Below are 16,163 nucleotides of genomic sequence, written 5' to 3'. Positions count from 1 at the left end.
GGATTATAGGGGAACCCTTAGAGAGGATTTATGATTGTTTTCTTCTTATTTTGGTCGAAAAAAATGAGTTAGAACGAAGGGAACCCAAATCTTATAGAGCTAAACCGACATAGGGGCCAGGGACCCACCTTTACGTGCCTGCTTGTGCAGTCTCACTAAAATCTGAATATCTCTCAATTCTGAAGTCGTATGGATAAATGATTTAATGTGTTGAAAAGTAGACTCGTAGACCGTCGATTTCATATATTGGGATTCTTCTAAAATCTTACATATTGGGAGAAAAGTTCTGAGACATTTAACCCAAATTTCAGAAGGTTTATCAAAGAAACTTACTCTAACCTTTGTCAACTTTTATTTCCCAACTTGCTTGACTTCAAAACTTAACTTACGATCATTGGGCGACTATATCACCTTATAAAACATCCTTATTAGCATATAAGGCACTCTTTGTCTTACCCTAAAGGTACCGGTTAACTTAAACCTTCTGAACGGGCAGAGTGTTAGAAGAGACATTCTTTAACTCGAACTTTTTTAAGGCATCCTTGACCCATAACGTTAGTTTAATTCTTTCATTTTTAACCACCCCTATGCAAACTTATTCTTATAACATGATACACCCAAGTCATATAAACCTCATATACTCATGAGATGATATGCATACTATGCAAAAGAACCACATGGTCTCACATATGCCTTCTCAGAGAAAGTGAGGAGTCGCATGAAAAATCAATATTATCATATCATATGATGGCTACGTAGTTTTATGGGACTTTTGAGTTATAAAAGACTCTAACCCAATTCGATGCTCGATACTACTTCCAAAAATATTCAATATCAATTATGTTCAATTAACCCTTTACAAAGAAAGGGGCTATTACTTTACTGAAGTACTTTTCAAAAACATCAGACATACTTACATTTAAAACGTATACTTATGGACTTATTTTTCAAGCCCAAGATCAATATATATATATACAACTGAAAACTCTTATATTTTTATGAAAATAGAGCTCTTAAACTTTTCTCTTAAACTCACTTTAGTTTTGAATGTACCCTAAAACATGTTATTAGGATATGCAGGAATTTTCAAAGGTAAATGGAACCTATAAAAGGAAGGGAAGTGTGGCCACAACTTAAAGGAACACACATTGGATGAAACAATGAGAGATTGGCCGAGCGACCCCTGGCGCACTGCTGGCGCGGGGAGCCAGGCACCAAACTTCAAGCACTGGCCTGGGGCGCACTGCTGGCGCATGCGCCAGGCCTTGTACTACTGGTGAAACGACCCCAAAAATGCCCGAAAATGTGCTTCGGAAACACCTATAATTGTAATTTCCATATATCTCAAAATCCGTGCATGGTTTCGAAAATCCGACTTCATATTCTTGTTTAGGGGGTCAAATTGAGTGGGGAATGGGTCTAACCCAAATTTTAGAGCAACCGTATCAAAATCCAAAATTTCCAAGTGAAGCCTTTTTCGAGGGTCTACTTTGGAGGGTCATATCTCCTAGCACACAAATTATTTGGTGGCCAATAATATATCCATGGAAAGCCCTTTGAGTTAGCTATCTAACGCACTTCGTTTCACCTTATTCGGAGTTCGGACGAAGAAGTTATGCCCATTTTCGTAAAGTCTGTCCGGCAGAAAATCCAAATTCCAGTAGATGATTTTACTGTTCATCTACTGTTCACCCGCCTGTTTTTTTTTCTAAGTGTTGGACCCTTTTTTTCAAAGGACTTATATTAATTCCTAGATACCATAATCCAATTCCCATCCCAAAAAAAAACATTTCCCTCTCTACAATCCTCCATTTAAGAAGAAGAAGAAGTGGGAGCTAGGGCTTTGGATTCAAGGCTTTCTTCATCAATTTTCGTGGGAGATCATAGCAAAGGTATGGGGGTCTTGATCCTTGTCTAATTTTCCATACAAGGAGCCAAATCCAAAGTTACTTCAAAATATGAAAAATCTAGGTTTTCACTCAATCTCATGGGTTCTTCCATCAAATGGTTTTAAAAGGTTTCTAATGGCACTTTATGGTTATATTGTTGTTGTATTGACGATTTAAGATGAAAATACTCCATGAACCCATGATTTCTCTCTATTCCTAGTTTATGCCTTTATGAAGTGGTTGCTAGATAATGAATGTATATGAATCAAACTTGTTTAAAGGTCTTTAGATTGTTGAAGTATGTCATTACCCATGCTTATTTTATGGTGTATTGTTGGTGTATTGGTATGTGAGGCTTATGGCCTTAAAAGGCATAGTATGAGAAATTGGAGTGTTATCATGACATTATATGAATGAGAATCCAATGAAGATAATGTGATCATGTTATGAATGTAAAGGTGTTGTTGTAGGTTGTTCACTGTTTTGGTTGCATAATTACTACCCTAATTTCCATGCTCTTTGATTTCATTACATGCCTTCAAGGTGTTTGACAAAATGTCCAACTATGGAGAATTGATAAATTGATGTTTTAAAGCTTGAGTTATGAGATGTATGGAACTTCAAAGATGTGTTGATGACAAACTAAGCTTGTGTATATGTTCATTCCATACGTGAGATTGCATTAGAGCCTAATGAGAATTTCCTATATAAAGTGTTGCATGACCATGCCCGGTCCGGGGGAAAAGAACCGGACAACCATGTGAGAGGTTTATATCTCACCACCTAGGATGTTTGGGGTGTGACCAACATCAACCATGTGAGAGGTTTATATCTCACCACCTAGGATGTTTGGGGTGTGACCAACATCAACCATGTGAGAGGTTTATATCTCACCACCTAGGATGCTTGGGGTGTGACCAACATCAACCATGTGAGGGGTTTATACCTTGCCACCAGGGTGTCCGGGTGTGAACGGCATCCCCCATCCTAAGTTGGGGTTATAGATTGGTTGGATCATGCATACACATATGATATCTACTATTAGTATAGATTTACTTAAACATGTTTTGACTTCACTTTGATCATGCATCCTCATATTGTTATTCATAATGCCTATGAAACTATTTCTTGTATTTCGATTGTGTCCTTGTCTATTGTTGTGTTGCACCCCGCATACTTAGTACATTCCAAGTACTAACGCATATTTTGCCTACATGATGTCACCATGTAGGGACCGGAGTTACTCTTGATCCTTCTCTTCATTCACGTGGCTAGTACGGTGCTTATCCGAGTTGTTGGTGAGTCCTCAATGATTCGAGGGCTATGTTATGTTTTCTACTCCTATGTTTTGAGACTTTAGCTTGCAATTGTATTTTGACTATGAGGGGAGCCGGTAGAATGTCATGGCCCCGTCCTATCTATGTATGTAGAGGTGTGCGTTGGACGAGTATTTTGTAAATGAGCTTGACTCTTGTTCTATGATGTCATTTTGAAATGGTTTGCCCTTAGTCCCTATTTCCCGTTAATTATTGTTGAATGTACTTCCGCGACCGATGAAGTGTGATGACAAGTTTGAGAGGCTTGCTTGGGGTTCCTTCGGGTTCCTCATTCGCCATGTCACGTCTAGGCCCTAGGCTTGGGTCGTGACAAGCTTGGTATCAGAGCACTAGGTTGATAGATCCTCGGAGTCCAACACACCGCGTTGATTAGAGTCCGATTCATGGTTGTGTTGTGCACCACAACTATGAGTAGGAGGCTATGAGACGTTTTAGGAAATGTTTCACTTCTTCATTCTCTAAGTCGTGCCATAGATCTATAAGCTCTCTCTCTTATTCCTTGTCTTATGGTGTTTAAAGTTGGACCACTTGAAGGGTTCTTGCTAGAAGGAGCGAGTGGTTGTAATGCCTATTATGGCTATGTGACTTGTGAGCTTTGATGGAATAGATTATGAAGTTGTATTTTGTGTGATTAATGCTTCATAATTGTCTTTGTGTTGGTTAGAAGAACTTGTGTAGGCTTACTCCAAAGGGGGAGATAGTGTGCCTACCTAGCAAGGTAATTAGGTTATGTTTAGTTGATGGTAGAACCCGTATGGTCAAATTGTTGATTCCCAAAGGAGCCTATCCGAGAGTGGAGATGGGAAAAGAAATTATATGCCCTAGGTCGGGATTATGTTGTGTTTTGAAGTTGACTTTGAGGGTTGCATGTACCATCTAGTTAAGGTGAAGAATAAGAAGTATAAGTGTTGACCAACTTCAAAGGGTTAGTTGTTGTATTTTAAGATTGATCTTAAGTATGGTCACTTAAGTAGGGTGCTTAGATAATACCTAGGCATAGTTGGTTGGTAGACCCCACCAAAAGTGGTGATAAGGGTTGACATGGTCTAGAGTTGTCTTAATCCAACTTTAGTGAAAAAGAGAAAGGTTTCTTGGTCAAAACTCCTCTAAGTTCCTCTAAGGTTTAACCAAGAAAGGATGTCTACCCGTAAGTCTCAAAGAGTGAGTGGTAGTGGATCTTAAGGGTTCCGGTATGTGTTTTATGTTTTATTGAATTGCGGAAATTCCATGGGCCAAAGATAGAGGAAGATCCTCTAGAGTTTATAAAGGAGTTATCTAAGGTGATGAACCTTGTAGGAGTAATCTTAGTAATACTTGTCTTTCGTGACTTGATAAAGAGAATATCGCGAATTTTTTTTTTTTGTGTCGTCCTTAATATTCATGGGTTTAGTTATGGCCATATGTGAGTGATTAGTATAACTCAACTTAGTCCTTATGAGTTTTATGATGTGTTGGATTTTGACGAATAGTGATTCTTAAGTGGTACCTAGAGATGTTGAGTGATTAAGCTCCTTTAAAAGAGGGTAGGAGTGAGATCCTCATTGGTTTGAGAATCATGTTGTGTAATGAGATAGTTTAGGCTTACCCCAATGCGGGATAATATGCTTAGATGGTAAGGTTATTGAGTGTCCTTGATGTTTATGAGATAGGTTTGCTTGAATTCTCACCTTATGTGGTTTAGTGAATTGGAGCAATCTAGACCCGGATTGGTAGATTCATATGAGATCTTGAGTGATATCCTAGTGACGGCCTTAGAAAAGGATGCTACTAGGGTTGACTTGGAAGAATTTTTGGGATGAAGGTACCGGTATGTGGTAATTTCATATGAGAGTAAGTGTTATGTTGATTTCCGGTACTACCTTATCTTGTATGATGCCTTATGAGGCTATGAGGCTTAGAGTTCTCCGGATGAGTTAATAGAACCTTTTTCGGATTTTACCCCGGTTAATGGTTTAAAGTTAGAAAAAAAAGGGGTTTGTGAAGAATATCTCTTACCTTGTTCCCCTAGGAATACTCTTGTTGACTTAGTGAAACTTGGCATGTTAAGCCTTGATGTGACTCTTAGTATGGATGGGTTGCATACTTGGTGTGTTTTATTGATGATAGGGCTCGGATGGTTAGAAGAATATGGGGCCCTTGAGTGTGTACTAGTTATCACCTTGTTGAGTAGGATGACATTTGGGTACAATTTCTTCCTATTATGGATTTGGTGTTTGATTGTGTCATATAAGGGTGGTATGGCTAGATGTTGAGGACCATAGACTTTTGCAAAAATGGCAAAATGTGAGTTTGGTTATGTCTTTAGGAGTGCTTGGAAAAAGTTTTCTTGAGGGTTGTAGTGAGGGCTTCCTCCTAAGGAGGGGATGGTGTGCTTAAAAATCATGATTTGTTGAAATCCCGACATCCTCATCTCTTTCTTCCATTCCTATTCTAGCTTGAGACCAAGAGTTCCTAGATGGGCCTATGTTATGTTTTAGAAGTCATGTGTGATTTTTATATTCTGATGATTTCCTTATGAAAGGTATGTTTTTGAGAATTCATGTTTTGAGATAAAAATGAGTTTTCATGTTTCATGCCCCTCATGTTGATAGGCAATTAGAGTAAGTAACCTATGTGATTCATGAGGTGAATGGTTTAAATGTGCTTTTAAGAAGTAATTGCATAATTGGCCGAAGATCATATGATAAGCATGATTTGAGTTGGAGGAGGAAATTCCTCCAATGAAACGGAATATGTCTAAGTTGCATGCATATTGAGTTCGTAGAAGTAGTCCTATTCTCTCATGTTGTATGATGTGTGTTTTAAATGGAGATTTTTTTTTCCTAAGTTGTGCATTGTGTGTAATATGGCATACTTGACTTGATGATGTGAATTAAATGAACATGCTTGAATGTGTTCTTATGAAATGGAATGTTAGCTCCTTATGTGGTGGAAACTTTCCTAAAGAGTAGAGGAGGTAGTTCCTCCCATGTTTATGTGAATTAATGAGGTTTGCGCATTTCCATAAAAACTTGTGTTTTTGAAGAAAGATGAGTTGTATGAGTTGTTTCCCTCATGTTGTAGTGCATTGGTTATAAGTGATCTATTGTACTTCATGAAAATAAGGTATGAGCATGTCTTAGTAAGGAGTTGAGAAGTTCCTCCTTGAAAGAGTGCTATTGAACATGGAAACTTGCATATGTGCTTAATGATGTATGGACTATGTAATGACTAGGAGAAGGTAGTTCCTCCTATGAACATGAGAAATGTTGATGTTGGTGTGTTATGACTAGGAGAAGGTAGTTTCTCCTTGAACATCACTAAACATGATAATGTCATTGCATACATTCATGTTTAAGTTGACAATTGGTTCATTGTGGTTTTACAATTATGTTGAGGTTTTTGAAATAAGGTGTAAGTGCATTGTTGCATCCTTATGTGGGCTGAAATTGCCATGTTTGTGTCTCTCATGTGTGTTTCTTTAACATTCGGGGACGAATGTTCCCAAGGGGGAGATATTGAAACGACCCCAAAAATGCCCGAAAATGTGCTTCGGAAACACCTATAATTGTAATTTCCATATATCTCAAAATCCGTGCATGGTTTCGAAAATCCGACTTCATATTCTTGTTTAGGGGGTCAAATTGAGTGGGGAATGGGTCTAACCCAAATTTTAGAGCAACCGTATCAAAATCCAAAATTTCCAAGTGAAGCCTTTTTCGAGGGTCTACTTTGGAGGGTCATATCTCCTAGCACACAAATTATTTGGTGGCCAATAATATATCCATGGAAAGCCCTTTGAGTTAGCTATCTAACGCACTTCGTTTCACCTTATTCGGAGTTCGGACGAAGAAGTTATGCCCATTTTCGTAAAGTCTGTCCGGCAGAAAATCCAAATTCCAGTAGATGATTTTACTGTTCATCTACTGTTCACCCGCCTGTTTTTTTTTCTAAGTGTTGGACCCTTTTTTTCAAAGGACTTATATTAATTCCTAGATACCATAATCCAATTCCCATCCCAAAAAAAAACATTTCCCTCTCTACAATCCTCCATTTAAGAAGAAGAAGAAGTGGGAGCTAGGGCTTTGGATTCAAGGCTTTCTTCATCAATTTTCGTGGGAGATCATAGCAAAGGTATGGGGGTCTTGATCCTTGTCTAATTTTCCATACAAGGAGCCAAATCCAAAGTTACTTCAAAATATGAAAAATCTAGGTTTTCACTCAATCTCATGGGTTCTTCCATCAAATGGTTTTAAAAGGTTTCTAATGGCACTTTATGGTTATATTGTTGTTGTATTGACGATTTAAGATGAAAATACTCCATGAACCCATGATTTCTCTCTATTCCTAGTTTATGCCTTTATGAAGTGGTTGCTAGATAATGAATGTATATGAATCAAACTTGTTTAAAGGTCTTTAGATTGTTGAAGTATGTCATTACCCATGCTTATTTTATGGTGTATTGTTGGTGTATTGGTATGTGAGGCTTATGGCCTTAAAAGGCATAGTATGAGAAATTGGAGTGTTATCATGACATTATATGAATGAGAATCCAATGAAGATAATGTGATCATGTTATGAATGTAAAGGTGTTGTTGTAGGTTGTTCACTGTTTTGGTTGCATAATTACTACCCTAATTTCCATGCTCTTTGATTTCATTACATGCCTTCAAGGTGTTTGACAAAATGTCCAACTATGGAGAATTGATAAATTGATGTTTTAAAGCTTGAGTTATGAGATGTATGGAACTTCAAAGATGTGTTGATGACAAACTAAGCTTGTGTATATGTTCATTCCATACGTGAGATTGCATTAGAGCCTAATGAGAATTTCCTATATAAAGTGTTGCATGACCATGCCCGGTCCGGGGGAAAAGAACCGGACAACCATGTGAGAGGTTTATATCTCACCACCTAGGATGTTTGGGGTGTGACCAACATCAACCATGTGAGAGGTTTATATCTCACCACCTAGGATGTTTGGGGTGTGACCAACATCAACCATGTGAGAGGTTTATATCTCACCACCTAGGATGCTTGGGGTGTGACCAACATCAACCATGTGAGGGGTTTATACCTTGCCACCAGGGTGTCCGGGTGTGAACGGCATCCCCCATCCTAAGTTGGGGTTATAGATTGGTTGGATCATGCATACACATATGATATCTACTATTAGTATAGATTTACTTAAACATGTTTTGACTTCACTTTGATCATGCATCCTCATATTGTTATTCATAATGCCTATGAAACTATTTCTTGTATTTCGATTGTGTCCTTGTCTATTGTTGTGTTGCACCCCGCATACTTAGTACATTCCAAGTACTAACGCATATTTTGCCTACATGATGTCACCATGTAGGGACCGGAGTTACTCTTGATCCTTCTCTTCATTCACGTGGCTAGTACGGTGCTTATCCGAGTTGTTGGTGAGTCCTCAATGATTCGAGGGCTATGTTATGTTTTCTACTCCTATGTTTTGAGACTTTAGCTTGCAATTGTATTTTGACTATGAGGGGAGCCGGTAGAATGTCATGGCCCCGTCCTATCTATGTATGTAGAGGTGTGCGTTGGACGAGTATTTTGTAAATGAGCTTGACTCTTGTTCTATGATGTCATTTTGAAATGGTTTGCCCTTAGTCCCTATTTCCCGTTAATTATTGTTGAATGTACTTCCGCGACCGATGAAGTGTGATGACAAGTTTGAGAGGCTTGCTTGGGGTTCCTTCGGGTTCCTCATTCGCCATGTCACGTCTAGGCCCTAGGCTTGGGTCGTGACAACTGGAGCCAGGTATAGGCGCACTGTTGGTGCGGCTCCCCAGGGCCTAAACTACTGGGGACCAGGCCTGGCGCGCCACCGTAGGGCCTCCCCAGTACCCCGACGAATTTTCAAGCTAAAATTAGGACTTCAAATTAGTTTAGAATTGGGAAATTGTTCCTAAAATCTTCTTGTTTCTCAAACCCAAAACCAATATGAAAGCTTTCATAAAATTCCTTTAGAAAACATAAATTTACTAAATCAATAGGGTTCATGTGACACTAAGCATGAACAACACTATAAGATTCACAAAACAAAATAATCAAACCTCAATTGTTAAAGAACTAAATTCAATATTTATCAAGAACTACAAATGGATCATTTAGATGTAACGATTTCTTGATGAAATTGATATGTAGGGCATAAGGACGAACAAGTCGAACATTGTGAGTAGCCTTACATACCTGGAAAGAACAAAGGTCCTTGGCGAAATCAATGAAAACTTGAAGAACGCTTGAATCCTAGTTTTTTCTCCTCTTGAAACCTTGCTCTAATTCTTCTAAGTGTTAAAGAACGTGAAACATTGTTTTAATGATGTTTAGACCTTAATTGGGTGAAGAAAAAACGTGGGTAGGCTTAGAAGGATGGAAAAAGACCAAACTACCCCATCTAAAAATGATTGAGGTGCCTTAAAAGAGAGGCTTCACTAAAACGTGCATAGTTTTTTACTACAAGCTTGAAATGAAGCATAGTTGGTGGCGTTGAAAAGTGGACTCAAAGACCTTTAATTTGATAGGTCATGGGGCACATAATTCCCAATGTTCTGAGAGATATGATCGTTTGAAGTTGACCCACTTTTACGAACTCCTCTTTAGCCCATTTTGAAGTCCAAGGTGTTACAGGTAGGGGTGTTCACGGTTTGGTTTGGGTCGGTTATTGGTCAAAATCAAAACCAAACCAACTTAATCGGTTTTAAAATTATCAAAACCAAACCAAATATAATATACATTTATCGGTTTGGTTGTTTTCGGTTTTGGTTTGGTTTGGTTCGGTTATTCGGTTTTAACCATACATAAAAATAAAAGAAACAATTCATCCAAAACGTGAAAAAAGTGACAACAATCCATTCAAACAAGAAAATAGTTAGAATAACTGGCATTACAGAACTTTTGATTATTGAATTTACTGAATAAAACTTCAAAATTCACTATTTTGGCATAGAAGAAAGAGACAATGACATTTTCAGTCCCACAAAGAATTTCCATAGACACTCATATACATGAAACCAATAAGAAAGATGTTTTCACCTTGGACATTTTTTCTTTCATAAGTAAATTATAAATAAATTTGATAAAACATATATAAAAATTTTAAAATTGTTTATGAATATAATATATTATGTATGTATAATAATAAAATTTATGTATATAACTTGTTGGTTCGGTTCGGTTATTTCTTCGATTTTTTCCGAACAAAACCAAAACCAAACCAAATACTATCGGTTCTTAACAATCTAAAACCAAACCAAACCAAAATCCAAATTAAATCGGTTTGGTTTGATTTTTCGGTTTGGATCGGTTTTTATCCAAACCATGAACACCCCTGGTTACAGGTGTTGCTCAATGTGCCTAAATCTGACAGGAGAAGTAACGCGAAGTTTCTTGGTAGATCCATATAGTATACAAGGTATGCAATCGGTACCATCGCCAATATCGAATTTGATAAATCTATGAGGCTTGAAATCTCTGCTTACAACCATACCCATTGTCTTTGCGCGAGAGGTGTCTCCCCTTGCGAGAAAAAAATGGTGGATTCGTGGGGGATTGATTTGAGTGTGAGAAAATCGAAGGCTAAGAATTTGATGTGTGTGTTGATAAGCTATAGAACATTCATTTTAATGGAGTGTTTCTTCTTAGTAAATTTCGATTGATCAAGGAAAGAGAAAGAGTTAGAGTTAGAGTTTTACCCTAACTCATACTCTTAGAGAAAGATATTTATTTTTAATTAAAATACTAATTTTGGAGTTTAAATGTAAAAATAATTAATCTATCCTAGTTTTAAGGGATATGAGTGTTGATTGTATCTTCAATAATATATTATATAAATTATTAAAAGTGGTAATATATGTAATTGTTAGAAAGAAGAGATAAAATTAGTATATATGGTAGTGATGTATGTTTATTGTTTAGGTAATATTTAGGTGAAATTTTATTGTTTAGTTAACTTGGGCAAAATTAAATGACTTTATGTGAACAAAATAGCAAAATCGAACGTTATTTCATATTGATAAAGTTATAAATTAATATTTTAAACAATTTATCTCATACCAATTTTACAAATTTTCATCGATTTAAGTTATTTTGGTTGCAATATTAATCCAATATCCGGTACTGATTAATCCAAAATTCGGTAGTTATATTCGTTGCAATATAAGTGGAGAATTGTGTGCTTTAGTCTTTAGAAACAAATTTATTAAGGTGTAATTTTAGAATTCCTATGTATATATGTTTTGACCTTATAAATATTTAAAAATAACAGATTTTTTTTTTTGAAATAAAAGGGAGATTACAGTGTTTTATTTTTTAAAAAGAAAAGATAAATAAGATGCAAATTACGAAAACATATTCATACATTATGGCGCAAATTGCAAAGTACTCAGAAATTGCTAGTTAGGCATGCTTGAAAATATTGAATATAAATTCATTAAGAATTTTTCAATTTTCTTTAGATATTGGAAAGAAAAATTAACAAGACCTAGACTTGTGCACTCTCACCAGGTCCCCCGTAAAGAAAAAAAAGGTAAGACTCTTTATCATTTCCAAGTCGTTCGAATAAAACCTTGTACACATTAGGATTATCAACTTGTGTGGTCACTTTGTCTACTTGAATTGTCTTTCCATTCTTGTTTAGAACTGTAATACTTCTACAAAATGCGTCACAAAGATTATTTCTGATGGGAAAAAAACTTGATCCCATGGGAGGTTTAGGTACACCTGGTGGACTATACACGACTCCTCCCCATTCAACATTCGTAGCAAAGCTTGTCAAGCCAGTAAAGATTCTTTGCGGCCAAAAGCCAATTTGTGCATAGTTGCTTGACAATAAAAGCCACCAATTTCCATTGACTGAATCCTTATTTTCAAAAAATAAATCCCAATGTCAATATTTATGTGCTTTTCAAATTATAATATTGGTACTAGTAAGAACATTGATTCAAATTTTAAATAAGAGAGGGAAATGAAATACGTTAAATATACCCGTTCAATGTACATGGTTTCCTCATATCCATCGACTCCACGGTGTGTAAGACTATCCATATATGACATATCAAGAGGTGTCCCAGTGTCTACGTGCACAAATCCAGGGCATAGAGTATTGAAACAATCTGTTTTACCAAACTAAAAAAGAAATATATAACTTACACATGAATAATTCCACATTAGCGCTAATAGATGTACTACCTTCATGAACTCACAATATAAATCATTAAGGTACATTATATAAGTTACCTGAGAATGTATAAAAAGTCTAGTTTTACTGTCCCCATATAATGTTGGGTCCACCTAAAACACAAAATTATACAATTAAGTGTGAGTTTACTGATAAAGTGTTTTTTTTTTTTTTTGTTAAATAAAGCTTCTAATTTTAATCTCAGAGATACACTATTCAATCCTTATCACATTTCATTCTCATGAAACAATTAAATTACATTTATAAATGCTCATGTTACACTTACTCTCCAACCAACTTGTATGATATCTGAGTCTTTCTGAATTTTTAATCGACATGCACTATGTTGACCATCTTCAACACGAGGATTGTAAAAATTAGTTATCATTCCAGCTCCCGTAAATTTGTTATTTGGATTAGTCAAAGTTCGTGCTATTGCGACCTGAATATAATAAATACATAATTTTGTTAACACAAATAAAGAATCAAGATTAACCTCTATATATACACCAAACAACCTTATATTTTTTCTTCCTGAGTGCAAAATATGGTAACTAAGGTAGAGTGCGGAAACTAGAGACAAGTGAAAAACTAAACTTCCCTCTCTCTCGTTCGCCTCTCTTGTCTATTGCTTCCTTCTCTCCTTTCTCGTTCCTCTTTCCCTCTCTCCCGCCTCTCTATTTAAATCTATATTTATATAATAATGACTATATGACGACAACCACCTCGACAAAAAAAAAAATTCAATTTGAATTCACACCATCAAAAATCTAACATACTTTGGCTGACTATATGTATTTGGTAATATCTTTCGCACCATTTGATTAAGGGTTGATTTGGATATGTGGAATGAAAACATAGAAGAAGGAGGAGATATTTATATAAACTGCATCAATCTAATAAATTCCTTTAAAAAATTATAATGTAAAGTTTTCAAACACAATTTGAAACTGAAAAATAAAAGTATGATTAAATATTCATAATCATGTATTGTACCTGATATCCTTGTGAAGATATGTATCCTCCTTTTGGCTCACTACTATTGTTGCTCTGCATTAGATGTATTGCAATATAAGCGTTTTTGCCACGGTGACTGTAAATTAACCTTTTTATGTTTGTGCATCAACTGTTTATCTTATCTATAAATATAAATGGAGTCTTAAGTAATGAACTATTCAAGCAAAAGTAGTAAATTGTTCATAAATTATCTTACCACATCAAATATGGCATCTTCAGGCGGCGGCATATATTTTTGTCTTAAAAGGTCATCTTTCGTAATTCTCTTTATAGGAACAGTTCCAAAAGGACAACGTTCATCTTTCGACCATATCATCGATGACCAGGTTGTTGTTGAGTCACTTGAATTTTTCTTTATCCTAGATAAAGTAGGTTTCATCTGTTCCACCAAATGTTTAGTTGCATGCTAACAATATTATGTTCTTGTAAAAAAATGAAAGGTAAAATGGAAAGAGATTAAAGATATATGCCTTTGGATGAAAATTATGATCCTTCAACAATGGATGATCAAATGCAGGTTGTTTGTAGAAATCAATACAATCATATACATCCCCATACTTGGTCTGCAAAAAAATATATTCATGAATCAGGTAATTAAATTATAGTTATTAGACATCTCGTTATTGAATATGTAACTTTTAAACACAAAAATTACAAAACTTTAGTTTGATCTTACAAACACAAAAAATCACAAAATGTCAGAAAATCACACGTCTAATGTAACATTAATCCATATGGTTGCTTTGTTCTTTTGGACCATTTTCCCAGTTTGAACCTTTTCTAGCTTCATTATGTTGGTCATGATTTGCGAATGAATGGAACATTTTTCGAGGTGAATGAATGAGGATTGTTTGATATTAAGATTTGACCAAAGTCAACATTTAAGATTAATGAGGTACAAAAAATAATTTTAGTGAGTAAAACTGATAAATTAACTTTTAAATCAAGATGTTTCCACTTTTTCTATACAGAAAAGTGTTACATCTTGTTGGATAATAACAAATTAAATTTTACGAACTAAAGTTACAACTTCTTGCATCAAAAGTAGTAGTTTTATCATAATGTTTTTCAAATTCATTCTTGCTTGTATTATTTTAATTTGTGCTTATGAATTTTTCGTGTCGGATTGGATTGGAACTTTTTGATAGAATTTGTATTTATTTCACTAAAAGATTTTTTTTTGGTCGGGTCATTTTTTAATTGAACTTGTATTCATTAAATAAATAAAAAAATTCAAAATAATATTGCACATTGAATTGAGTTTTCCAGTATATGCGATTTTTGTGATATAAAACATATAATAGTGAGGTGAATTTGGTGAAATAAAACTCAATAGTTCTGTGATCATATATGAAATTCACTTATGATATTTTATCTTGAAAAGTCGAAATAAATGTATATATGTGGGGGTAAAAACTACTATGTGATAGAGGAATTTTTTCTCTGGCAAAATCGATATTATCAAATAAAAATAATAATGCCATAAGAGATTTATGAGTACAATTAACTAAAAAAAAAAATACCTTAACAGTTTTGACTGCTGGTTTGTTCAAGAATTTTAGTTGTTTTTCTAACTCCACATCTTCTGATTTGGACATAATTTTCTCTCCTTGTACTCGGTTATAACTCAAAAGGAAATATAATACCAACAAAATTTGTTGAACAGCTTTTTGATGCATCCTAAATTTATTTCTTTTTATAAGCATGAATATAAAGTGTTTTTGAAAAAGATCAAACTATTGGATCCAATATATCTTTAGATACTGAACCTGATATGCTATGATGATACCTTTGCTACTATGAGGAAGACTTATATAAAGATGTAGAAGAGACTAAGTTGACTATTAGACAAGATATTGAATTTAATATAATTAACAAAATTTCAAACGATTCAAGCTTAACTCCAAAATAACAGTCAAAACATAGATTTCAATTGAATTAACATTGATTTTCAGTCAATAAAAGTTAATGATTGTTGACCATGTGACTGGTTGACATATATTTTTGACACCTAACATGTTGAATTAGTTGACCAAATAATTTTAATTATAAAAAATAGTTTTACAAAATCACAATTATTTTCTAAAATCATTTTAGTACCATTTTATCATTTCATTTTTCAAAAAATAAAAATTGTCAATTTATTAAGTATTCAGTTTTTTTTTTTTATCTAATAAATTTACTAATTGGTTGTAAATTGACTCAAATTGTGAACTACCGTATGTAGTAGTTGAACCTAGTTGCCGCCACCTCGTAGTTAACCTAATCCCTCACCGTTCATGGTCGCTCCGGCCACTGGTCAGCCTACTCTTGGGGCTGGCCAGTCGAATCTGTTACAAGACAGTAGCTTTCCACCATTGATTCAGTATAACTTAGGTGACAAACAAAATTTTCCTATCGAGCCTGCTCCACTGCCTAATGTTAGTCGTTCCATAATTGCTAATTATGCAAACGCTCTCACAAATCATAACACAACTCAGGGTCGAAAGGCTGGAATTGAACCTATTCCAATGAAGCAATTATCATATAATAATGGAATCCCAAGATTAGTGTGGACAGAAGAGGAAGTGGATAGAATGAATATATTGGAAGATCTTCAATACGCTGTGATTGAAAAATTTTCCTATGGCTGGCCAGAGTTGGAAGAACTCCGCACCATCTTACACATCAGTGTAATATCAAGGGGGAGTGTAAAATTGGTCTTTTGAGAAATCGACATATACTCATTAGATT

At 35.2% G+C, this 16,163-nt stretch overlaps 1 protein-coding gene across 1 annotated transcript; it reads right to left on the bottom strand.

The window, feature by feature from the left end:
* Positions 1-11,717: 11,717 nt before the first annotated feature.
* On the bottom strand, positions 11,718-15,136 carry LOC125827018 (uncharacterized). The gene is made up of 8 exons (XM_049506376.1): positions 14,954-15,136; positions 13,901-13,993; positions 13,627-13,809; positions 13,410-13,463; positions 12,700-12,855; positions 12,473-12,526; positions 12,221-12,361; positions 11,718-12,095 (listed from the first exon to the last, which is right to left on the bottom strand). The coding sequence occupies exons 1-8, from the start codon at positions 15,134-15,136 to the stop codon at positions 11,718-11,720; spliced, it is 1,242 nt and encodes a 413-aa protein (XP_049362333.1).
* Positions 15,137-16,163: the final 1,027 nt, after the last annotated feature.

This window comes from Solanum verrucosum, unplaced genomic scaffold (genome assembly GCF_900185275.1).
Source record: "Solanum verrucosum unplaced genomic scaffold, falcon-dt-bn FXZP01000060.1, whole genome shotgun sequence".
In the NCBI taxonomy this organism is placed as follows: domain Eukaryota; kingdom Viridiplantae; phylum Streptophyta; class Magnoliopsida; order Solanales; family Solanaceae; genus Solanum; species Solanum verrucosum.
Note: the sequence above shows the minus strand (reverse complement) of the source record. Positions and strands in the feature narration are given on the sequence as shown.